At 49.2% G+C, this 25,147-nt stretch overlaps 1 protein-coding gene across 1 annotated transcript; it reads left to right on the plus strand.

Annotated features, from left to right (window-relative positions):
* Positions 1 to 5,472: 5,472 nt before the first annotated feature.
* Positions 5,473 to 24,114, plus strand: TMPRSS6 (transmembrane serine protease 6). The gene is made up of 17 exons (XM_009815643.2): positions 5,473 to 5,620; positions 5,794 to 5,936; positions 6,131 to 6,198; positions 7,432 to 7,616; positions 10,369 to 10,410; positions 11,366 to 11,570; positions 11,927 to 12,063; positions 12,635 to 12,747; positions 13,228 to 13,337; positions 14,816 to 14,961; positions 15,936 to 16,034; positions 18,167 to 18,280; positions 18,573 to 18,689; positions 19,459 to 19,627; positions 21,572 to 21,843; positions 23,108 to 23,244; positions 23,956 to 24,114. The coding sequence occupies exons 1-17, from the start codon at positions 5,473 to 5,475 to the stop codon at positions 24,112 to 24,114; spliced, it is 2,364 nt and encodes a 787-aa protein (XP_009813945.2).
* Positions 24,115 to 25,147: the final 1,033 nt, after the last annotated feature.

Consider the following 25,147-nt stretch of genomic DNA (forward strand, 5'->3'; position numbering starts at 1 on the left):
GAGAAATGCCTGAAGAGGTAGATATGAGATTTTGTACAAGGGACAGTAGCACTGCCAGTCAGTGCTGGGGCCGATGATGAAATGGATGAAGACATCTCCTCCTGACTGACCAAGGGTGTATTTTTTTCTGTGATGTCCCCACGTCAGGTTTTAATCAGAGATTACATTCTGAGCTACTCAGTCCAGCTTTAGACTCGAGTCTCTAAGGTCCGCTTAGAACCACAGCTGTGTCAGCTGTCTAAGCAGTGCAGTGTAAAAGAAATCCCCATTATTGGGTTAAAAATACTGGGGAAATCCCACACACACCCCCTTTTTCCCCCAGGTCTGATGATAGCAGTAAAAAGAACACACACAATTTCCCATTCTTGCTGCAATATTTTTCATGAAATTGAAAGCCTCTCTGCCCTGCTGGCAAAAAAACAGTTATTTGACTACGATAAGCTGATTGCAGAATAGTTCATCCCACATCCTGTATTAGTGGAAAACATCGCAACGGTGCTGCCCATTCCTTCCATTGCTCAAGGGAAACCATTGCCTAATTAACAGCAAAGATGTGGTGAATGAGACCAGAAAACCAACCCACGAATCAGCACCTTTGCTGAAAAGAAAACCTCAATCCACTCACAAAGAATGAGGATAGCAAAGACTATTTTTTTTTTCTTTTTCTTTTTTCTCTTCATTTGCTGATCTGGGTTGAGAAAAAGCAGCACACCACAGAATAAAAGCGGTGAGGCAAAGGAAGACAAGCTGTTCTGGTTACATCCATACCTGAATTCAACATCTGTACTGTCTGTCCACTTTCTTGCCATATTTCTGGACTATTCAGCAGTGGGAAAATACCAGCCCTGTGCTAAAGATCTTTCTTCTAAGATTTTTTATATCAAAAAGGTCAAGGATATAGAACTTGGTACTTCTGTGACCCCTGTGAATATCACTCAGAACTAATTCTTCCCTACCTCTGTCTCTAAAAGCATCGAGGTTCCCTTTTGTCCCGGTCCCACACTGTTACCTGACCTTGCATTGTGCAGCCTGAATGTCATTATGAGTCCCAGCTACGTGGTCACCCACTGGCTTGAATTTCACCTCAAAAGAGCTGCTCAAAGGAGTTGAGCCTGCCTGCAGCTGAGAGGCTGGGGGAGCTATACCTCTCCTCTCATCAGCTTCTTCACCACCTGCATCAAGATGCGCACTGCTCCATCATCTCCAGGAGTCAGCAGGTGAAGAAGACCCCACAGATTCCCAAATAAAGAAGCACAAGGCTTGCCCAGCTGTTTGCTGTGCTTTGAGAATCTTCCCAGATGAACCTCAAAAAGAGACACTGAACCCCTTGCCCCTGATGGGCAATTTGCTATCTTACATGGGTCAAGGATCCTAGTTGTACTGATGGTTATCTTTTCCCCATGTAGATCTTCATAAGCTTCTCCATTATTCTTGCTGATGAGTACAAAAGAAAAACTTTGCCTCCTTGTAAATAAAAGAAATATTAAGGAATCTACAGTGTTCTTCTGTCCTTTGGCATGGGGGGAAAGGATTAACAGCTTTTCCAAATAGGGGACTAGGCAAAGCTTTGCTCAGACCAATATACCTTTAGCCCTCCTTCCTACTCCCTTCCCCAAGGGACTCAGCCACCTAAAACAGAAAGCAGAGTTGGAAGTAATCCTGCTGCAGGCCCCTGAGGACCATCCTGCTGGCTTGGTATTTCCCCCTTGTGAAAATGCTTTCAAGCTGGCAAGCTGTTAGCACTGCATTCGCAGCCACACTTGGCGTGAATGTGTGACACACTGCGGCAGGAAGTGCTCAACGTCAGATCTGGTGATAACCGGACTTTTCTTCCAGGAAGACAAGATCATGTGGTCTCGTATGTGAGTAACCCAGGTTGTGAATACCAAAGGCATAACATTCTCAGTGATATGGGGCCCTTTCTCTGCTGGGTCCCCAAGACCTCTTTGGAAATGTCACATGGGGAGTGGTCCCCTCTCAAGCTGATGCGAACGCACAGTGTATGGTTTGCAAAACCACAGAAAGATGCTACAACGGTGTCCATCAGTACCAGAGGTAAACCAAAGCTGAACACCAGCACCGTGTGGAAAATATTGAGCTAACAGCCACAGACACAAGTCCTCTCTTTATCTTAAGCCCAGAGACAGCAAAAATAGCTGTCACATCTCTCATCAACCTCTTTCCAAGATACCTTGTTCGTAAATAGGCAACATCACTCTCAGCCTTCTTCCACACCCCTTCCTTTTTTTTACTGTGGAGTAGCAGAAAGTAAAGGGTACGTGCAGCAAAGGAATTCCTGTGAAGTCAAATCTGATCAAGGTTTTGGGTCCTTGGTTGATTCAAAAGCCTGTGGTGATAGATGTGGTATGCTTGCTTAGATAGATCAGATTGAGATTCTGAATTATTTGTTCTGCTGAAAACACCAGAGAAGGAGATTGCTTCTTTCCAGGAAAGATGGATACAAAAAGTAAGGTCTCTGGCATCGGGGAAATACCCTCAGCTGGGTTCTGACCCACTGTGGCAAGCCCTCATAGCATAAAATTGTGAAAGCCCTATACATATACATGTATGTCTAAAGATGCAGCTAGACCCCAGTTATCTGGGGAAATTTTGGCTGAAAATAACTTTTAAAAGTAAAATTTGATCTCTTAAATCTTTCAAGCAGTTCTGAAAGCATTTTGTATTGTCATTGCATGCCTCAGTTTCCCACAGGTACAGCAATGAGTTAGTCGGGATAACCACACTAGGATAACATTCCCAGTCAAACACTGCAGCTTTTCATCCACATATAATGTTTATCTACTAGAATCCACCACGAGGCAACTACAGCAATGGCTTTCAGTCTTCGTGCAGTCCCAGACTAAACCTGAACCAGTGGCAGAGCTGAAAACAGCTACCCCTGCCCAGCTGCCAAAATGAGCCAAAATGAGCCCAAATGAGCCCTGGCCCAAATGAGCTCAGCCCCAGGTCAATGCCACTGGCTGGAGCTCAGCCCCAGGTCAAGAGTCATCCATGTCCCCATCCCTGCCCCGCCCCCACGCCCGCCCCCCATTTGTTGACAGAATAGCTGTATTTACTCTGCTCTAGCTGGAGCGTGGTTGCTTTTTGTGAAAAACAAAGGGGCACGTACAATGCTGCAGGGCTGTAAGCAGAAGGTGGTGCAGGCAAGGTAATTGAGGAGAACCTGGGGCTAGAAGAAAAGCTGATGCTGCAGGCAGGAGCGAGTTGTGGTGCAACAGAGTGCGGGGAGCCCAGCATCAGGAGACTGGGCAGCAAGAAGCACAAGAAGACCAGAGGGACTCTTGCAGGTGGGGACTGAGAGACGCTGTGCTTTACTTTCATCTGCATGACCACTGTGGTAACTGGACACGCTGTCTACTGCCATCTTCCTCCTTCAAGTGATCTACACCTGCCAGCCAGCATCTGCTCCATCACTGTGCTGGGGAGCACACATCCTGTGTTTTGCCTGTCCCTCCGATGGGACCAAGAAGGGTAGCTAAGAAATACATCAGTTGCTCAGCAACTTCTTGTCCCCCGAGGAGGACAATGTAAGCTATCAGCACCAGCCTCCTGAGTTGTTCTTCTCTGCACAGCTGGAGGTGCTCCTAACCTAACTTCTTCCAGGCTCCCCCTGCTCAGCCTGCGGATCTTCTCCCCCTGCAAGCCTCTGAAACCTCCATTTCAGAAAAGAAAAAAGCCGTTGCACGGGGTGTGCTGACCCATCGTGGCAGGACAGTGCAGGACAAAGGCCGAGCTGAAGGGACATGGCATCACGTTATTGATCGCTGAGGAGACCTTGAGTTTGGGTAAATAGATGTCCTCTTCTCTCCTCCCCTCCATGCATGTGTGAGCTGGCTTGCGTAGGGGGTGTGGGCCAGGCCTCGCAGGCAGCAGCAGGTTTCAAAGGTAGGTCTGCATCTCTAGGGGAAACCCCGGTGCCTACCATCAAATCTTCTGACAAAGAGGCTCTTCTGCTGCTGCTTCCTGCCCTCCTCCCCCTGCCACTCTGTCTGCGGTTCTTTGCTTGTGCCTGCTGTTTCTGAAGGAATGCTGTGATAGCAGAGAAGTGCCCTTGCTCTCCTGGACCACCCAACCTGGTTCATTGGGGAAGAGATGCTCCCCAGGGGCTGCACAGAAAGGTGGCCCATGAGAAGCAAGGGAGGGCAGTCTGTACTGGGCCTGTTTGTACCGTGTGCCTCTCTGGAAGGGTACATTATACAGCAAGCAGATGTGCGGTTGATTGAGTGCTGATGTTCACCAAGCTCGGTTTAATGTTTCCGAGTGAGTTACCTGGTGCTTACGTTCTGCAAGCATGTTTCTGTGTTGCAAGACAGCCTGGAGGGCTCAGGGCTCAGTAACTGGGGGAAAGCAAGGAGACTGAGAAGACCACTTGCCCCTATCGTGTGAACACTCCAGGGTATCCACGTGAGCTAAAATGGGCATGAGGTCAACAATCTCTTCCCACGTCTGAAACAAGTCCCTCCTGTGCATTCATGCCCATACAGTCACACGCACCACTGAGCGTGAAGACAACTCACAGACACGTAGACACTGCACAGGCATTCCCCAAGACCTCTGTGCCCTCCCATGCAGATGCGTTCACATCCATTTCCTCTCCAGCCACAGAAACACAGAAACTCCTCTGGGAGCAGCTGTGCACTGGGTTTACGGCAGAGGAAAGAAGGAAGGCGGGTGAGATAGATTAGATAACCACCGTGGCTCTCTTGGGCAATGGCGTTTCTTACCCTCAGCTTCTGGGGCTGACAGAAGGGGTGCTGGTCAGGATGAAGCAAAAGAAGCAGCCTGGGGTAGATGAGGGGCAAAGGAAGCCAGAAGGTGTCCCCTGGCACAAGCAGAAGGTGGTGGAGGGCTGAATGTTGTTCAGGCACTCTTTCCTCACTAGCTCAGCTAGTGAGTCAGTGCCAGTGTGGGCTTAGCCCTGGGACACGTGGTCTTGTGGGAATGGCAAGGTTTGCTTGCTTTTAGGGACCAAGAGCAAAATGGAACAGCAGGCAAAGTGCAACTTCAGGCTCCAGGCTGGGCTGTTGTGTGCAACTTCTGTGTGCATTTGAGGTCACAGATTTTCTTTTGCGTTCATTTCTAGGTCAATAAAATACCAATTTTAAAACCATTCTCAGCCTGGGAGGACAACACTTTTGTCTCCGGAGAAATTAATTATTGTACTCATTTGTTGTTTTGGCAGAAGCAAAACCCAGGGAATGCCTTTGAAAATTGAGGGATTACCCAGGAGGTGTAGACAGGACAGTGTCCTGGAAGTGTGTCTCCCACTGAATTAGGAGTTTTACTCACATTTGCACAGAGCAAAGTCTTTGATGGTTAGCACACAGATGTCTTGGGGCTATAGATCTTGGGAGAGGAGCAAAGAGATGGCAGAGCACCTCCAGAGACAGATGTAAAAGGATACAGAAAACCCAGCCTGACCATAGTGTGCTGTGTCACTAGGTGCCCCTGATGGAGGCCGAGGAACAGGAGGAAGATGCCAACTCCCTCTCAAAGGACGAATCAGAGACTAACTCACGTGACTGCCTCCGCTATGTGCCCCTCGGGACAGCCTTTCTTTTGCTGGCTGGAGCTGCTGCAGCAACCTGGTATTTCCTAGGTAAAAATTCAACATATTTTGTCCCCACGGAGGAGGTGGATGGGGTGTAGTCAAGGCAATGCCCAGCCCAAAGCGTGTTAGTGACTCTGGGTGATCTTAACAGACTCATACATAGGGGTAAACCCCTCTCCTACATATCAGCAAGGTAATCCAGTGGTGTCTTCTGTTGGCAGACTACAGACCATGGCACCTGGAACCGGCCATCCTGCAGTTTTACTCTGGCAGCCTCCAGGTCCTCAATCGCCAATACTCCCCGGACCTTGGGCAGGTGGAGTCCAGAGCCTTCTGGTTGGAGTCAGCTAAGCTCCAGAAGATGGTGAGGGCACTTTCATGACCAGAGCTAGCCCTGAGGCAGTTTAGTGAGTAGAAAGAGGAAGGGGTCAGGTACCCCCATCCAAATGACAGACTTGGTGGGTCTGTACAGCAAGAGGGATGAAATACAGAGTTGGCCATAGGTCCTTTTCCACTGTAACATTGCACGGTAGTTATCAGGTGACATTCTCGTTGCAGCTGAAGGAACTGATTTGTGCCACAGAGCTGGGTCAATACTACAACTCGAGTACAGTGTATGCCTTCGGGTAAGTAGCACCCAGAGCATTTTTGCTTGTTTGTGTATGAAAGCTTCCAGTCAATTGTACTCTGGTTTCACTGAAATCCGGATGTGATAAACTGCTGCAGTCCCCATCATGACCTCTAGGCTAGGCTGGGCAGTCCAGAACCAGAATGGTTCTAGCATGACAGAGCCAGGGATATTTTGATGTTCATCTGAGGTCATGATGAAAAGCCAAAACTGAGAAATTTTTCAAAGAGGCAAAAGTTCAAGAAATAAAAAAAAGTTGACTGGAAAGAACTGAAAAAAATTCTGGGCTTGGCATTGTCAGTAGAAACTAAGCAGCTGGAAATTAATTTCTCTAATTCAAGAAAGTCATTTTATGGCCTGATTCTAGGCACCAGAAGGGAGAGGCCAGAATGCACCATGGAAAAGGTATTCCAGCCAAAAAGCATGGTCCACCTGGGAATAGGGTAACAGTGGAATGGGACAGATGTGGGACTACAGCTTTGCAGGTCATCACAATAGATCAAGAAAGCAGGAATAACTTCCAAACTGACGTATACATTTGCTTCTGATTTTTTTCCCATGGAAAATTACACCCCTAAATTTGTCCTTCAGCTGAGGAAAACTGCAGTTTTGATGCAACTCCATTTTCAACTGAGGAAAGAAAAGTTTCACTTGTAATTCTTCCTCTAGCCTTTTACTGAACAAAGGTTTGTTTCAACATCTCTTCCCCCTCCCCCAGCCAATTTTCTCTGCCAGGTGGTTGAACAGAGCTTTCCCAGTCACAGTCTCCTACAGCTTGAGCCTGTCCAGCATTAATGGTTTGTGGTAAGGTACTGAGTCATAAATCATCCACTTGTCACCACTGGGAGGTGAGACAATGAAGCCTTGAGTGTTTCTTTTCAACCCCTGGTCAGTAGCAACCAAAGGTCATTTCTACCTGAAATGAGACTACTCATTAGACTGGTCTTGATTAATTATCACATTAATTTGACCACGTATGGTCATCACTAAAGCCAGATGGCATAAAATGGATTCCTCCCCCAAAGGACTGAGCATTGACTAGCACCATGGACATAGAAGCTCTCCTGCCCCACTCAGAGAGGTTCCTCTGGGTCACAGCAGTGAGGTGGAAAGTCCCCACAGATATGCCTGATTTGTGGAAAAATGGTGGGGAGTTAATCTCTGGGGTTTGCCTCTCCAGTGATTCTGGAGAGGAAGACAGAGGATATTTAACATGCTATTTCTCTGTTAGGGAGGGGGCTCTGACCTTCTTCTTCTGGTTTGCCCTCCAAATCCCTGAGAGTCAGCAGAAGGAGGTGACTGCTGAGAGGGTAAACACAATGCTCCACCAAGAGCTCTCCACCAGCTTCAACATCTCGGGCAGCCCGTCCTACCAGATGGAGTACAGGGTCAACCCAGACTCGCTGGTTCTGCTGGGTAAGTACCAGCTGCTCAGCTGTGGCCTGAGCAGTCAGAAATGCTCCAAGATTTATTTATAAGGTGCTGAAGGGAGGTTAGGAGAAAAGGCCAGAAGTCACTACTGAATGGGATAGGGGAAACCTGAAGAGGATAGGGAAAAAGCAAGGATCAGGAGATACAATTACACATATTTCTTCCTGATAGAGGAAAACTGAAGTTTGATAAAAAAAGCATCCTTCCTTTGAAGGAGTAAAGACTACAGGAGATACAGCTGACCATGACCAGCTATGTAATTTTTTTTTCTCCTTCCATCAGCTTTGGCTTTTGTGGAGTAAGAGCTTACACAGGTCATGACTTCGATCAGCTCAGCTCAAAAATAGCAAGCAATTAGGCTTCCTACTTTCCTTTGGCAGATTATTCCAGGCTACTTGATTGAGAGAAGAACAAAGGCAACGTACCAGAGTAACCACTTAGTCTTCCTCTGACACAAAGCATTGTTCAGTTCTTGACATGTGATTTTAAGGATTATTTATTGTTGCCCACAGTGAAGATCACAGCCTGTTTAAAAAGCTACCCCTACAGAACTGCTAAAATAGGTGTTAGATAAAGGACTAGGGTTGTGTCTATATTCAATGCATCTGAGTCCAATGGAATTTCTATTTGGTCTTTATAACGAGACTTAACTTCTCAGCCTGATCTGATCCCTCTTACAGAGCCCCAAATCTCACAGGTTTTAAAACACATTGTGTTTCTTCTCTCCCCTTGGCATGCTCATTTCCAAGTTTCTTATTCCTATAAAATGTTACATCTCCAAGGTTTTTTTCCCCAGACATGTTATCTTACATTTTTCTAAGGTGAATCTTATTTTAATATATCCCACACATGTTTTCTTTAACTTTTCCCTCCACATCTCAATGGTTTTGTTTTGGGGGTAATTTTTTTGATGTCCCCAAAGAAAATTTTATTTTCTCAAAATGATTTTCACTCCCTCATCCAGACCATTGTGTTAAGATCTTGTTCTGAAGCTGCATTAGCATCTAATGAAGACGTGTCCTCCGGCAGTTGCCATTTGTCACTTACTTGTACTTATGATTTGTTTCCAGCATACCAGACCTTATGCTCAGCCAATTTAAACTAACTTTCTTAAGAAAGATATCATAAGATAATATGCTAAATACTTCCAAGTCAGCCCATCTAGCATTTTCCCTTTATTTACTCACTTCATAATCTAACTCCTAAACAAATAAAAATGATGGTGCCATTCTTTTAGCTGGTCCCAGTTCCCTCTTATTCCCTTCACATCTGTTTTACTGTTTTATTCATTTCAGCAGACCACACTTCTTTCTATTTTGGAATTAACACACCAGTTGTAGTTTCTTCAGCTCCTTCTGCTTTCCCTAGTCCTTTCTGCCTCCCTCTCCAATCAGAAGCACAGTCTAGCAACTAAGGCAAAAGCCAGAAACCTCTTATACTGCCAGGCCAGGGTGACCTCAGGCCAGTGACTTAATCTCTGGCTTCATTTGCTCCTTTTTGTAAAATTAGGAGTGAAAAACTAGCTAGCTAATAGCAAGTCATTAGCACTTCATTGCTTTCTGACAGACTCATTTGCTGACCTGCTTAGCTCTAAACGTTGTCTCGCTGCAGCCTGCCTTGACACAGAGCTGCAAACCATTGACTAGCACAGGAACCTCTCCAACGCTTTATTTTTACTAACAGCTACACTCACCCCAGGACACTAGCCTCCCCTTTCCCCCAAAGAGTTTCAGGACTTCCTTCTCCTTACAGGAACTCAGTTTTATTACCTTCAGATAAAAGAGTACTTAATGTCAGCTCAGCATACGTCCTTCCCTACAGCACATGAGCTTCTCTAGGAGCCTGCCTTATGCCTGCACGATCATCTTTTCTTCAACATCTGTTTTTGCCATGACAAAACAGCTCAGCTCTCCCCACAGAACTGCAAGCTCTGCTTAGGAGCTACAAAAGACCAAAGCCGTGACCTAGGCAAACGCCCGACAGCAATTCTCACATCCAACTGACATCACGGTGCCTTTTATTTTGGCAATTATTCCCAGTAGCACTTGATCTCTGGCCACTCCCAGTTCAGCTGGGAGGCTGGAGCAAAGCCCAGCTCTCCTGAAAGTGTTGTCCACCCTGTGACTCTGTTTTGCACAGATTTGTAGTCCTTGCTGGTGGCTTTCTCTGCATCTCCCTTCTCCAGAGGCGGACTCTATAAGGATGTTAAGTAGCTGATCAACCAGTGGTCATCAAGAGACCTCCTTCCCCACTTTCAGTAACTCCTATGCTTTTCAGTGAGGGTTATTTAAACTGCGAGAGCAGGGGAGGGGTGAGCAGATAGTGAAGGCTCTGGGAAGTGGGGTTGTGCCCTGTGGTGTGGCTGGCAGGGGAGGGGGATGGCTACCTGAAGCAATGCCCGGCCCTCCTGGGAATGGGAAGAGATCCTGGAATAGCACATGAAAATGGGCAAGGAAAAAAGGCAGAGAAGCCCGTGGTGGGCTGGAAAGCATGAATTGGAGCTGTTGGATTTGGGGCAGAGGCCAGAGAGGTCTCCCAGAGAGATGGGGTGGGGATCGCATGACTGAAACAGGTCCCTGAGAGCAGACAGAGAAGTACCTGGAGGATGCCCCATACCGAAGTTGTAAGTGAGCCATGTACATAGGAAGGAAGGGAGTCATCACCTCCCATGCTAGCATTCAGATACTACTAGTTTATCTTTTTGTTTATCTTCCTTTATATATTTCCTTTCTAACAGAATCCAGTGTGAAAGACATAGTAGTGCTGAAATCCACTCTGGGTAGGCTATCTTTTCCTTTCCTTTTGAGTTTGTGACTTTATGGGAGGGATTTTTACAGGGAACAGAAAGCTTGTTGGCTTCCTGGAGTTGTAAATCCTGGGAAGGGGAGATGAGAACAGTAGCAAGGGAGCACCAGTGCTGCTACTTGGCCAGATCCAAACTACATGACGCAGCTATGTGCTGGACTGCTCTGAGCATCCTGACACCTCTGCCCCAGTAGCACACTGCTGGGCAGAGACACCAACTCCCAGGGGCAGTGCAGCCACCTTAGTAAAGTCTTGTGCCTGTCCTCATGAGTCCTGTCAAAATAGCTTGGTATACTGGTACAACGGTGCTAATTCCAGGCCCCATGAAAACCTGCTGAGTGGGGTGGGGGTTTCCTGCATGACTCTGCACCTGATGTGGTGTCAGTCGCTTAGGAGACTGTTGTCTTAGCGATGTTTGAAGGTGCTTTTAGTAATTTCAGGCAGTGTTGTAAGTGCTGTGGCTGGCAGCTTGCATTAGATACGCTATTAGAAACTCACCTTTAAGCTGACTTTTACTCAAAAATCCTGGTGTGGAAGCCTGCTGAAGTCTGGAAATCAGATGAGGGGATGTAAAGGCGGGAAGAAAATGGGGGTGAGAGGAGAAAGATGTGAAAAAGAACATGAAGCCAGTGGAAGATAACTATGTTGTGCTAATATTTAAAGTCTGAGGCAGTATTGGCTTAACCAAGGGAGAGGGGACAGTTCTTATAGAGAGAAACTGGGGCACTGGTACAAGGGGCCGCTGCCACCGCAACAAAGTAAACTGAGATCACTGGGATGAGTCAGCCTCACCCTGAAATAGGGCTCACACTGATATCTCAAGTGACAATCCTATATCTTAATTTCCCTTACAACCACTCCTAAGCCCCACTTGCCTCCATTTACATCACCCTGAGGTTTAAATCCTTGTATCTTTCCCCTGCATTCAGGTTGCTACAGGTACAGCTATGTCCAAAAGGATGACATCCTAAGGCTGGAGGGCCCTGACTACCTGGCCTCCAGTTGTCTTTGGCACCTCCATGGCCTCAAGGGCTACATGATCAAGCTACGCCTGGAGTGGACTCTCCTGGACTGCAGGGACCGCCTGGCTATGTACGACGCAGCCGGGCCCCTGGAGAAACATCTCATCACCTCGTAGGTAGCTCCTGAGCAGGTCGAGCACAGCAGGGAAGCCAGGCAGGATGGCATGACACACAACAGCAGGGGAAGGTGTTAGAATACATCAGAGGAAATTCTCTTTGATGCACAACCTGCCTCTAGCTGATCAGCTGAAGTCACTGATGTGGGTTATCACACAGTCAGCTGTGCAGTCTGAGAAATTACAGCAGCATAAGCTGTCTCTCTGCTGGCCCTCTATTTGATTCAGTTAGTGCCTCACAGCAGGCGTGTGCTGTGGATAACATAGACCTCCATTGTCTCTCTTTCTTGTTCTTCTCTTTCGTTTGTTTGTTGCTTGTTTCACTCCCATCCTTTTATCTCTTTGCCCTCAGGATCTATGGCTGCAGCCGGCAGGAGCCCGTTGTGGAAGTCCTTTCATCTGGCCCTGTCATGTCCATTGTGTGGAAGAAAGCCATGTACAGCTACTATGACCCCTTCATCCTCTCAGCGCAGGTGGTGCCCCTCAAAGGTGAGGAAGGCTGGAGGAGGAGGGGCATAGCTACAGGAAGGAGACAGGTTATTTCCTACAACATCACTGCTCCTAAAGGTGCTCCATCCCCATTAGAGGCAGAATTCACTCTAGATTGCAAGGGTAGAGGTGGTCAGTAAAAAGCGGGTTAGATGTTGCTCCCTCACCTGGACTCATACATTAGCATCTGGCTTGAGTCTTTACAGCCTGGTCTCTGGCAAGCAGAACCTGACTGATGGTGATACTTCAGGAATAAGTCCGAGCTCTCATGCAGGGACAGACCAGATGTGGCCTGGACATCACATCCAGATGCATTTGCAGATAAATGTCAATTCAATATCTAAAGCAGCAATATACATTACCATTACCCTTCTCTGAACAAGAGAAGGAGGCTAAAAGTCTTGCCAGGTAGAAACGATCCCTTGAGGGAGGATGGTGGAACATGCCAGTCACCTTTAGCATCAGGTCTTAGAGCACCTTTTCTCCCTTGCTATAACGGGATGAGTACATGGCATCCCAAGGCTGAGGTTGAGCTGACAGGTAGCAGGGCTTTGAATGTCTGCATTTACAGCCTGCGAAGTGAATATAACTCTGCGGGAAGGCCTGGAGCAGCAGGGGAAGATCGGCACCCCACACTACCCCAGTTACTACTCACCCACCACACAGTGCACCTGGCACATGACGGTAAGAGCCAGCTCCCACAAGAGCATCCACCCTGTCCCCAAAACCCACATGGCACTCCACACATTGTGGGGGAGTACAGACAGCGGTGTCAGTGAGATCATCATGAGAAGCAAGCAGAGGGTGGCAGCCTGCCTAGCCTCCACATAACGTGTGTTTCTGAAGGGGAAGGAGTCTATTATTGCGTGCTGGAGCAGAGATGCCATAGCTGACGAGGAATCTGAAATCTGGTCTCCAGAGGAGTTCTTCAAGGCAGAACCAGATTGCTAGAAATTGCTAGGAATTACCATGCTTTGAGACCAGCAGCAGAGCCACCCTGGGCTGTGGCATGGCCCCAGTTTAGATGGTGCTTCTTTCTGTCTCGCAATGTGTGAATTGGCAGCTCTCCCCTTCACATCTACCCTGCTCGTTTCTGTCTTATGGAGTGGGCTGCAGCACTCATAGGAGCCATCTCCACTCTGCTCTGGCCCTCCTTGCCTGCAGGTCCCATCCCTCAACTATGGGGTCACCCTATGGTTCGACGCCTACGCACTCAGCAGACAGAAGCACGACCTGCCCTGTACCCAAGGCCAGTGGATAATTCAGAACAGAAGGTGTGTCCTGGGGTCCTGGTTTCTGTCTCTCACTTCCCACCTGGGATTAAACTGCTGTTAAACCTCTGCAGGTTCCCTGCTCACTTCAGCCACAGGTCTGAGGAGGGAGAGCCCATCACCACACTCAGTGGCCACTGTTTGTGCTGGTGCCTCTTGCTTGTCTACTTCTCTGTCAGCCTCTCTTGTTCACAGGCTTCCCAATGAGCACATTTCTTACAGATTTGCTTTGAGCTACCAGCCTGCCTTCCCTGTCTTGCTGTTTGCATCAGGCTTCCTAGTTTTCTCCTGTGTGTGTAACCTTGGTGTCCTCCCATGTCTCCTGTGTTTGCAAATCTGCCTATCACCACCTCTGCAATATTATCTGCGTGTGCCATTGCCTCACATCCACCTCCGTACAGATCTTCTGCCTAGCTCCATATCCTTCTGCTTTGACTACAGCCACTTCCACCTGTGGGACTTCCCAAAATCAGCATCCATACACAGCTGGGGCTGCTGCCCACCACTGCCCAGGTGCAAAGGACCAAGAGCTGCTGTGATCCCATCTTTTCAAAGCAGGCTCCAAACTGGATGGCTTTTGGTTTTCATCCTGCTTACTGCAAAATTGCCCCTTTCCCTCCAAAACCTTGCCAAGCCCATCTCATTAACTTCCTCTCCACTGCTTCTGTGGGGGTAAATTCTTTTCTTTTGAAGGGTCTGATCTAGAAGCTACATTCCCCTGGCTTTGGATTTTCACTTTTTCTCTCCCTGCTCTCCTCTTTTAAACTGTCAGCACCACAGTTTCTACAACATGGCTTCTTCAGGAAGGTAAATGTAAGAATTTAATTGTTTTGTGTGGCCTAAATTCAGCACTTGCCAAGAAAGTGGGAAACGTCCGAAGAGAGTAGGATCACTCTGGACTCGCACATGGGTCGAGGGCAGAACTGGGTCACCATATCTATGTTTTTGCCCTGTTCGTCAGGCCTAATTTCACCCTGTTGCCCGCAGTTATTCAGTGCTGAATGTCATGGCCACTCCACTTGTTTCCCCTCTCTCTGCATCAGTTCCCACCACAGCATTCATGTGTGGTGGTGTTTTCATCCCTGTTTATCTCTGGGTCTTCCTCACCTCGCTTCTTCAGCCATTCTGGGGGAGCCCCTAGGTTAGTTATGCTGCCTTGCACCCGGAGAGGACCCCTTGTTTCGCCAGGGTTACTCCCTCCTCATTCTGGTCTTGCTCAGTCACCAAGATGTGACCAGGCAGAGCAAGATCCAGTGTCAGCTCTCCTGTGTGTTGACAGGGCATGGGTTTAAATCGCAGCCTTTTTCCATTGTTACTTCATAGTCTCCTGATGTATTGAAGGCATTTTGCCTTCATGGCTTCCCACACACACCCACTCTGTGGCCCCCTTCACACCTCAGGCCCACTGATCCCCCTTGTCCCACTTTGTTGTCTTCTCCTCCCTCCCTGCCCAGGACACCCTGCCTGTGTTTGCCCCTCAGGTTATGTGGCCTGCGGACCCTGCAAGCCTATGCCGAGCGGATCCCAGTCACATCCTCGGCTGACATCGCCATCACCTTCACCTCGCAGATCTCCTTAACTGGCCCCGGCGTACAGGCAGCTTACAGCCTGTACAACCTATCTGACCGTAAGTTCAGGCTCCTCCTTGCTCCTTAGTGGGGTGGTGGGGGTCCCAGCTGGCTACCAGCAGCCCTTGTGCGCTTGGCTTGTGTTAGGAGAAACACAAGACACATCCTGTGAGCCCTAGGTGCCATCTGCCCTTCAGGCACATGCTCACAAATGCAGTGATGCACACACCCCTGATCTGCCAAAAAGAAGAGGCATTTACATGGGAAGTTGCACATGTAGCTCATGTAACCCTGCCTCATGTTGCCAGAACATCCATGCACTGCAGCCTGACTTCAGAGAGTTGTCTGCAGGCTCACCCCTGTGCCCACATCACAAACTGGCCTTGGGAATTCAATGAGAGACCACCTCTAACTTGAAGCGATTTTATTTTTATTATAAGGGCTCTTAGAGAGAGCTGTTTCCTGCTCACCTTGGGATCTGTGCAAGTGAGAGACAAATAAAACCACACACCAATATGCATAAGCACATATGCAAATGCACGCCCACGGTTGTCTTTCCAAGGTTTCTCCATCTTCCTCCTAAAGGGTACCTGTAATGCATACCAGTCCCCGAATACGTGCACTTGCCAACACGTGTCTAACACCAACCGCTTCAAGGCCCCGACCAAGTTTTAATAACAACTCCAAAGAACCTATTTCAGCTTTCCTGCAGCATTCAGGAGTCATAAAACAGTGCTAAACCAGAGGTATAGCACGCCAGGCAGGTGGTTGTCTTGGCTCTTGCCCATTGATACAACAGGAAGCAGGGAAAGAGCCCTTCTTCCCTGGTGCATAGTCTGGCTCCATTTGCTCTTGTTCAGAGCGGTTGATGTGGCAGATTTTGGGGAGCACAGCGAGTGCCGCCGGCACGCTGCTGCAGCACATGTGTGGTCAGGAACGTGTGCAGCTCCATGCTCCGCTTTCAAGCCACAGTGCTCTGCTGCAAGGAGGTTTCCAGTCACTGGGGACTAACTACTCTCTTGTGGTTTCACAGCCTGTCCCGGGGAGTTTCTGTGTTTGGTGAACGGCTTGTGCGTCCCAGCCTGTGACGGGATCAAAGATTGCCCCAATGGGCTGGATGAGAGAAACTGCGGTGAGTGATTTCTTCTCCCTGTCAGTCCCTGGTTGCAGCAGGATACAGCCCCTTGCTCCTCCAAAGGTAGGGAGAGATGGGGAGGATTCAGCTGGCCTAGGTACAGCCTTGTACCTCCCCTTCAGGAGCTTAAACCTCTGCATCCATAAAAGCCTCATCCCAGTGCCAGGTGGCTTCAGCCTGCTCAGGAAGGAGCAACAACACTTCTTGCTCCCATGCACTGCGCAGTCTTCCCGGGAGACACCCCTGATACCCATGCACCAAGAGCTCCAGGCAGCCTGAAAGAAGGCCCCTGCCCAGGCTGGCCCCTGCCTTGTCCTGCTTTCCCCCTACCCAGGCCTGACCATCAACCTCAGCCCTGGCCTACAGCCCCCTCTGGTGTCATGCCACTCAGCATCCCCCTCCCAACCCTCCCACCTTACCCACACCTCCCCAAGCCTGCCCACTGCCTTGCTCTCTCCTGTCTCCCCCCAGGCAGTTTGTGACACTCGATCTGTACAGATGCCAACCCATATATTGCGCCCCAGTTTGGGAGCATCTAAGTCCTCGATCAGCCATCAGCTCTTTGTGCCAACAGCAATTAGTGCTGATGCAGACACTGATCCTGGCATCCCAGGAGTCCTGCAAAGCCCCATTCTCATAGGAACAGCTATTCAGGCTCAGGCATGACACCCAATTCATCTACTCTCCCGTCCCTGGTGTGAATGGGGGGGTTCATCACATTGCTACCACCACTAATTTTTCAGTAGTTGTCCCCTACAGCTGTTTTTTCAGCGACAGAAAATCCCCGAGCCACTGGAGACAGTGGGCAATTCTGAAAGATTCAGAGGAAGGTATAGAAAAGTCTAAAGTAAAAGGAAGGAGAAATCTTTCTCAAAGAAGTTTTAGTTCAGTGATGGAAGTGTAGGAGTTCTCACAGGATCGCTGAGGTTGGGTTTTGTATTGTCTGCAGTCTTGTTGACGGTGCACTCTGTCCCATCATCCAGCTGTCTGACATCAGGCCTTGCTTGCTTCCCTCATGCAGACAAGGATACATACGCATCCTTATGAATATCTGATTCTTTCTTGAATCTTGTTAGCTTCTTGGACCCAGGGATTTCTTGTGTCATTCAGTTCCACAGGTTAACACAGACCAAGACTGAACAAAAAAAATATTTGTTTCTCAGTGTTTTCAAACACCTCTTTGTATTTGAAAAAGAAAATTGAAACATCATGATTTCCTTCCTTTCTTACACTCTTGCCACTGTTGCATCCTTGCTTATTCACTCCATGTCTGTAAGGAACAGTTCCTATCTTTAAAATCAATGTTCACATTGCCTGAGACCTCCAGTCATCTGGAAGCTTCACACTAATTACTGAAGAAATTGTAGTCATTGCAGTAAGAACATGCCCGGGAGGTACTGGCCCATCATGCTTGGTGTTGCACATAGACACACATGAACACAGGACAAGGGGACAGTTCCTGCTATGAAAATGTATAATCAAAAGTCAGACTCTGTGATGGGTAGGCACCTTAGGCCCATCTCCATCCTGGAGCAGCTATCAGAGCTCATGGACATCAAGGAATCCATCACTGTTCAGGATTCACCTATCAGAGAGCAAGGCGAGCAGCAGCTCAGTAGGGGAAGGTGACCCATGAGCTGAGGGTGGCAGCAAGGCAGGATGTCACCAGACAGGATGCAGTCCTACAGAACCTGAATAAGGCAAGTAGACCAGATCTGGTGATGGTAACCTGGGGTCAACCAAGAGTCCAGTGACTGCAAGACAAGTCCATAGTGATGAGGCAGGTCCAAGGCCAAGCCAAGAAGTCAAGGAAAGTTAAGTCATCATCAGCAAGGTATAAGACAGGGTGCAGTCATACCTACAACATAGACCAGGCAAAGACCAGTAGCAAGGACCTCAGATTAAATGCAACTCCTGAGCAAAAGGGGATCAGGCTCCTGCTCTTCATGGCAGTCTGTTTCAAGACTACACAGCTGCACTATACCAGAGCTGGTCTTAAGCACAGGCTGCCAAATCCTTATGAGGTGGAGGAAGAGGTTGCGGAGCCTACTGGTGCACTTAGGGCCCTGACCTCACACCTGACGCCTTGTCTTGCATGCCTAATTCCCGGGCACCTCCCTCCCGCGCAGTGTGCCCTGCAAAGTTCCAGTGCCGCGAGGACAGCACTTGCATCGAGTTCAGCAGGGTCTGCAATCAGCAGCTGGACTGTGTCAACGGGAGCGATGAGGAGCAGTGCAGCGAAGGTAGGAAGGGGACGGTGCTGGGCTGACAAATACCTTCCCCTATGCTTGAGCCAAGGCTGTTGGTAGCATACTTCCCTCTTATGAGGTAAGGGCACCAGCTGAGAGTTAACGTGCCTGACCTGCTCACAACATTTGCTCTGTAGCTGACCAAGGTTGCTCAGGATATTCCCTGTCATCATTTATGGAGTTCCCCCAAGCTCTCTGTTGCCTTTTTTCCCCCACCCAAAGGACTTCAGGCTGTGTTTGCAACCTGCCACCCTCCCTCAGCCCTGGCTCCCCTTCCTCTTTGCAGGGGTCCCCTGTGGTCCTTTCACCTACCGCTGTGAAGACGGGACCTGTGTGAAGAAACCCAACCCCCTGTGTGACACCACTGCAGACTGCAAGGACCTGTCTGATGAGAAGCACTGTGGTGAGGAAATGCTCAGTCGCACGTCAGCCAGGCAGGTTCAGGATGCCACGTAGCTGCAAGTTGCCCCCTTTTCCCCCTGTCATCCCAGAATAAGCACCCACCCTGCCTTGTTCCACGACTTTCTCTCTACCCAAGCCGCACAGCAGCAGTACCACTGCTCCATCCTGCAGTGGCGATGGCAGCAGCAACAAGCCAGCTCTGTGCTGAGCTGCTAGGAGGCATTGCCTGCTCTTTGGACAGCTGCTCCCCATCTCCTTCAGGCAGAGGCATCAGGCCAGATAGACACGTCTCACAGGCCAGGTCCTACACACAGGCTGCCTGTTGGACCACTGTGCTGGCTTATGTGAAGTAATGCCATCCTACAAGGCTCCAGCCAGGGAAATCACCCGTGACTGCATGGTCACTGGCAGGGAGAGAGCTCATGTTTTGATTTCTCTGCTTGGTATTTCTGGAGCATCGGTGGGCAGCAAAAGGGAACGGCTGCGAGGGTTCCCCGATAGGACAGCAGGTAGCACAGACAGCATGCTGCCCCAAAGGCATCCCCAGGCTGCAGTTGGAGGTGGGGTAAGGCTGTGCAGGGACCAGCAGGTGCATGCATTTGGAGGGAGTGCTCGCTAGACCTGTTGTGGGCAGTACATAAAGCATCCACTGTCTGGGTAAGGCATGGGATTAGAGGTCAAATGCCAGTCAATTAAGTAGGAAAGGAAGGGCAAGCACAGTATATCATGTTCCCTCCTCCCCTGAAGTACCTGATGTGTCTCCTTCTCAGACTGTGGGCTGCAAGCCCCTCTCAGCAGGATCGTGGGTGGTGCGAATTCTGTGGAAGGAGAATGGCCATGGCAGGCCAGCCTGCAAGTTCGAGGACGCCACATTTGTGGGGGGACACTCATTGCTGACCGCTGGGTGGTCTCAGCTGCGCACTGCTTCCAGGATGAGAGGTAAATGGAGAGGGGAGGGTGCTGGACAGGAGAAGGATTTGCATTGCTTTCCATGTCATGTGTGATGGGAGAATCATCCAGCTTGTGAAAAGGTTACGGGGCAGCCACACCCCTCATTTGGCACCTGTGCCATGCTTCTCCGTGGCTTGGAGCTGGAGAAAGGGGTATGGATACAGGCACTAGTGTTTGGGTGTGCATGCAGGGAAAAAGGGGCAGTGCTGGGATTCACAGAGCAGCTTTGGGAGGGCAATGGTAGTGAAAGACACTTCACAGCTCCACCTTTGCTTTGGCTCTGGCTTGTCCCTATGCTGTCACAACCATGGAAGTGTCAGTGTGTGCTAGGATGGGGCCAGGACAGCATTACCTGCGGAGGATGCTGTTTGGGTCCCATGCTGCACACCCCCAGGGACTGCGCTTTCAGGAGGAAGCAGACTCTCTCCCCCAGTTCCTTCCACCAAGTGTACGTACCACAACAGCGGCAGTAAGATACAGATCAAGGAGGTTCACTCATTCTTTCAAACTGGGAAGAAGTAAGAAGGAAGAAGGTCCACAGCTGCGCTGGGCAACAGGGCTGGGTGGGGGAAGGAGTGTGCACCCTCAGACCTAGTCTACACCTCCTCCAAACTCCCCTTTTACTCTACCAGTGAGCCGGTGGGGATCCCCCACCTTCCCAGCTACTACTGCTGGACTTCCCTGGCTGTCCTTCCCTCCTGTTGCTATGTGAGCTTGGGGAGGAGTAGCTGCTGGTCATCCTCTATATGGTGACACCAGCCTTGGTAGGACTGGGGCTGCTTTGTGGTTGTGCTTCTCACCTCACCCTGCTCCTGCCATGCTCCTACCTGTGTCACAGAATCACAGAATCACAGAATCACTACGGTTGGAAGTGTCCTACAACCCTGCAAGGAAGCACACCAGCACTGGGAGCAGGCTTTTCAAGCGGTCCATGCGGTCTGAATTTGGCCATTTTGAAGTGTCCGAATGCAGGATAGATGGAGCTAGCACAGTCCTGTTAGATGGCATATGTGTGTGTCTGTCAGGGAGAGAATTTAAGTGGTGTGAGAGATAAGAAGTAAGGGAAAAAAAGAAGAGCAGAAGAACAGCAGCAGCCTGGGGTGGGCCGTGCTGTGGGCAGCAGTCTGTGTAGGCAATAGGCTAGAGTTGAGTCCTGAAGAGGAGTTTGGAGCAAGAGAGATGGTCAAACCAAACCAGGAAGTTTTTCACACCCAGAGAGGCAGTGTGGGAAAAAATGGCACATGTAAGGCAAAAGGTGGACAGGATTCTGAGTCTAAAACCAGCCCTCTTCCTGCTTCCTCCTGCTCTGGTCCAGGATGGGTTCCCCTCTGTTCCTCACCCTCCTGCTGAAGACAGGATGTCCCTTGGCTGTTAGCCCTTAAATGTTCTGTTCTCAGAAGTGTCACCTTTTTAGGTTGTCCCCAGCTTTAGCCGCTGCTTCTGTAAAGGGCTGTCATGCCTTTTAATGTCCTCACCTCCAAGATGCTTTTTTTGCTTCACTCCCTCTTAGCAGTTTCTCAGAGCTTGCTCCCCTTCTCCATGTCTCCTTCTGCTTGCAGCTTTGCTTCACCAGCTCAGTTCTTGCTCTCTGCCCTGTCATAGTCACTTGCACATGACCAGCCCCACTTGCTTGTCTAACCTGCATACAACTTTTAGCCTGCTTTGCTAAGGAAAATAAGCAAATACAAGCAAGTTGCCTATGTGTATGAGTGTCTGCCCAGAGTTGGTCCCACTGTACAGCCATGTTAAAGTATCAAAGAGGTGTCCCACCTAGTTTCTTGAAATCACTAGCCAAATAAAAAAAGAGGTCCCTCTGAGGGAGATGATCATCCACATCAAGGGACTTCTCAAAAGACTGCAACAGAAGCAGCCAGGGTCTGCTCATCCTTCTCTGTTCATGTGATGAGTTATCTTCTCTGCTGCATCCTACAGACTGGCCTCTGCCTCCATCTGGACCGTTTACTTGGGTAAATACTTGCAAAATGCCACCAGCCACACAGAAGTGTCCTTCAAGGTGATCCGCCTCTTCCTTCACCCTTATTACGAGGAGGACAGCCATGATTACGATGTGGCCCTGCTCCAGCTGGACCATCCTGTGATCATCTCACCCTTAATCCAGCCCATCTGCTTGCCTGCTCCTTCTCACCTCTTTCAGCCTGGCCTTCATTGCTGGATCACTGGCTGGGGAGCCCTCAAGGAAGGTGGTAGGTGCAAGGTCTTTGCTGGTGGTCTACTGTAGCAGAGCCAAGGTGGAAACACAGGTTCAGATGTGGGGTAAGCAGAATAGACTTCTGTTCATCCCAAAACATTATGCCTCCTTCACCCCCTTTGATTTTGGGTCACAGGCTGGCCAAACTTACTTGTTGAGTGTCTTGAAACCTCATTTGGAGAGGCAGGCATGAGAGTCTGGTAAGCTATACAGGGACAGCATGTGTTCCTTCATCCAAAGACTAGAATAGCCCTTCAGGAATTAGGGGTCTGACCAGGGGCTATTCAGCCATGGTCACAGCACGGAGCAGCCCCAGTCCCAAAGCCCAACTCCATGCCTACACAGACATGTGGGCTCCTGTTGAGTTGTTCCCCAGGGACAGAGCCTGACAAGAGAGAGTAGAGATGAAAAACTGCTCTTCATCAAACCAGGACTGGGTGTCCTGGGGACACCTGCCTGTGGCCCCTGCAGCAACATTTTCCCCATGCCAAAGACCCTAGGACCTGGGTCCCCCCAGCAACACCTGCACCAGTAAATTCAATGGGAGCAGTGCAGGTTCTGAGTGCCATCCCCTGAGGATAACACTGAGTAATTGTCAGCATGTGCCCTGGTACCATTTTGCCTGCACACTGCTGGGGGACAGCATGGGCCAAAACCTGTTCCTGTCGAGTGGTGTGGATGAGTCCATTCTGTTTTGTGAGGAAGAGTTTAGCTGTATGGGCATGATCCCTCACGTTCCCTTCCCATAGGGCCAACAAACAGGTCCAGGCTGTTCTCTAGTAGTGCATGGCACAGGAATATAGATGTGCTCACCCAGGTCAGCTCAGTGCCTCCACTCACACTCACACACTTGCTCCAGTTGCTTCCTAAATGGAAACACTCAGAGGTCTATCCAGAAGCAGACACTTCTGGTTTGCATACTTAGCCAGAAGGACTTCGCAACCATTTCAATGAGAAGCAAATTCAAAACTCTAACATCTCAGAGGTTTCCCCAAACCAGAGTCCCCCTTGTCCCAAAAGCTGAAGTGCCCACAACATATCCCTGTAGGAAAAGGGACTGCAGGGGAATGTTACTCCTTCCATGCAGATGAAGTGCTCTGCTGAAAGTCAGAGCCTGCGATGACAGTGGAGAGCAGAACAGTAATTCAGATGGCAGCTTTCAGCATGCAGTGAGATGGGCATGGGCTGGGGTATCACGGTAAATGGTGGGAAGCTCCACCATTGCTCACCCGCACTGCTTTTGGTGCTCTACCCCTCAGGGCACATCAGCAATGTTCTGCAGAAGGTGGACGTGCAGCTCATCCAGCAGGACATCTGCAGCGAGGCCTATCACTACATGATTTCTCCCAGGATGCTCTGTGCTGGGTACCACAAGGGCAAGAAAGATGCCTGCCAGGTGACAGAATTGTAGAATCAGGGTTGACTACTGGAGGTGGGGTGTGTCCCAAGTCTCCCAAATGTACTCCATAGCCTGAAATGAGGGTGAAAAGACCATAAAATGCCTGACTCCCCCAACCCTTTCTCTGGTCTAAGTGGCCAACAACAGCTCTGAGGACCACTTCTTCCCAGCATCTTTGCCTTAGACAGGATCCAAATACAATAAAACTTCTCCTTTTCTTATTTCAGCCCATTCTGCACTCTACCTCCCACTTCCAAGTCTACATCAGTCTCTTCCCCCCGCCCCCCCCAGCCTCATTAGCATCTGTCACACACAGTAAGCTCTCTGTTCCTTCATTACTATCAATCTCAAGGAATTCCTCTGTCTCCCATCTCTCTGGGTATCCAGTTAGATTCCACCAGCTTCCTTGTGCTCCATATATTTGGAAATGCCACACAGAATAGAATGAAACAATAGAGCTGTCAGCTTCTTCGGAGCTGGCTAAGGGGAAGGAATTTGCATGATGAAGGAATGCAAGAATGGGTCGGATGTTTGCACTGGAGACTGTTTTTGACATCTGCCTAAGGTACAATGGATGTTGCAGGTGTCCCACGCATGACTTGAGGGGACACAGGAATCTGCATACAGAGGGACTCAAAGCTGCTGTAATCATACAGCAGGAGAAGCTGGTGGATGACCATCACCACATTTTTCTTTCCCTTTCTCTAGGGTGATTCTGGAGGTCCACTGGCCTGCAAGGAACCCAGTGGCAGATGGTTTCTGGCTGGTTTGGTCAGCTGGGGAATGGGATGCGCACGTCCAAATCACTATGGAGTATACACCAGGATCACTCAAGTGCTGGGCTGGATGAACCAAACCATGAGCTGAGAAAAGTGCATCTCTGCCTTCTCCCCATCAGACCTACACTCACATGGCACTCATTCCTGATCTTGCTCACTTGCCTCTCAGAGAGAGTTTCTGTGTGGGATGTTGTCAGACCCAGGATGCTTTTCTGAGCAGGGTAAAAAAAAGCCTGCACTGGGGATTGTAGAGAAAAGCAGGCAGACACTCTTCCCCTTCAGTGCTTCCCAGGGAGCATCCCAAGGAGTTTTTAGGCCATCCATCCAAAAGAGTTGCAATGGGGTGGTGGTGACATGACACACAGCAACGGTCCCAAGTTGATGGTTTCTGAGAAAAGGAATAAGGGGAGTTGAACTTTCTATGAACCATGTGATTCAGCCACAATCTTATGCTGGAACATTTGCTGAAAGAAAATGTGACTGATGTAGTTATAGATTCCAGTAACTGTGAAATCAATCTACCTCCCTCTTCCTTCCTGCTGCTCATCCTTCTTCCCCCTTCCCCTCCCATCACTCCTCCTCTTCCATCTCCCTAATTGCTTCTTTTCTTAGCTGGCGCGTGCTGTTCAGCTCAGCCAGGCAACTCTTCACATCTCACTGACTCCCAGGCACGTGTCCAGCATCACACCCCCAGTGCGTGTCCTGCCTTCCTGCTGGAGCAGCACCCAGCCTCCACTGCTGCACTTGGACTCCCTCAAGCAAAGGCCCTGGCCCCTCAGTAAAAACATTGGAGCAGCCTCCTATCCCCTTCCCTCAGCCCTTCTAAATACCTTTAACATGAGGATATCTCAACTGCTTCCATCTCCTAACTCAAATAATCCAGGTGAAAGAGAAGGCTTAGGGCACAGTGCTTAAATAGTGACGGCTATGAGTTTGGGTTTTTTACTAAAGATATACATATATATGTGTGTGTGTGTATATATTCACAATGGGCCACTCTCTGGAATTAGAAATAAAATTAATTTGAGGGTTTTTTTGGCTCTAGTTTGCCTTAGTCTGTTAAAAATTATCTTCGGGTTTGTATCTTTTTGACCAAACTTCAATCCTGGCACTGGCAACTT

This window comes from Gavia stellata, chromosome 4 (assembly GCF_030936135.1).
Source record: "Gavia stellata isolate bGavSte3 chromosome 4, bGavSte3.hap2, whole genome shotgun sequence".
NCBI classification, from domain to species: domain Eukaryota; kingdom Metazoa; phylum Chordata; class Aves; order Gaviiformes; family Gaviidae; genus Gavia; species Gavia stellata.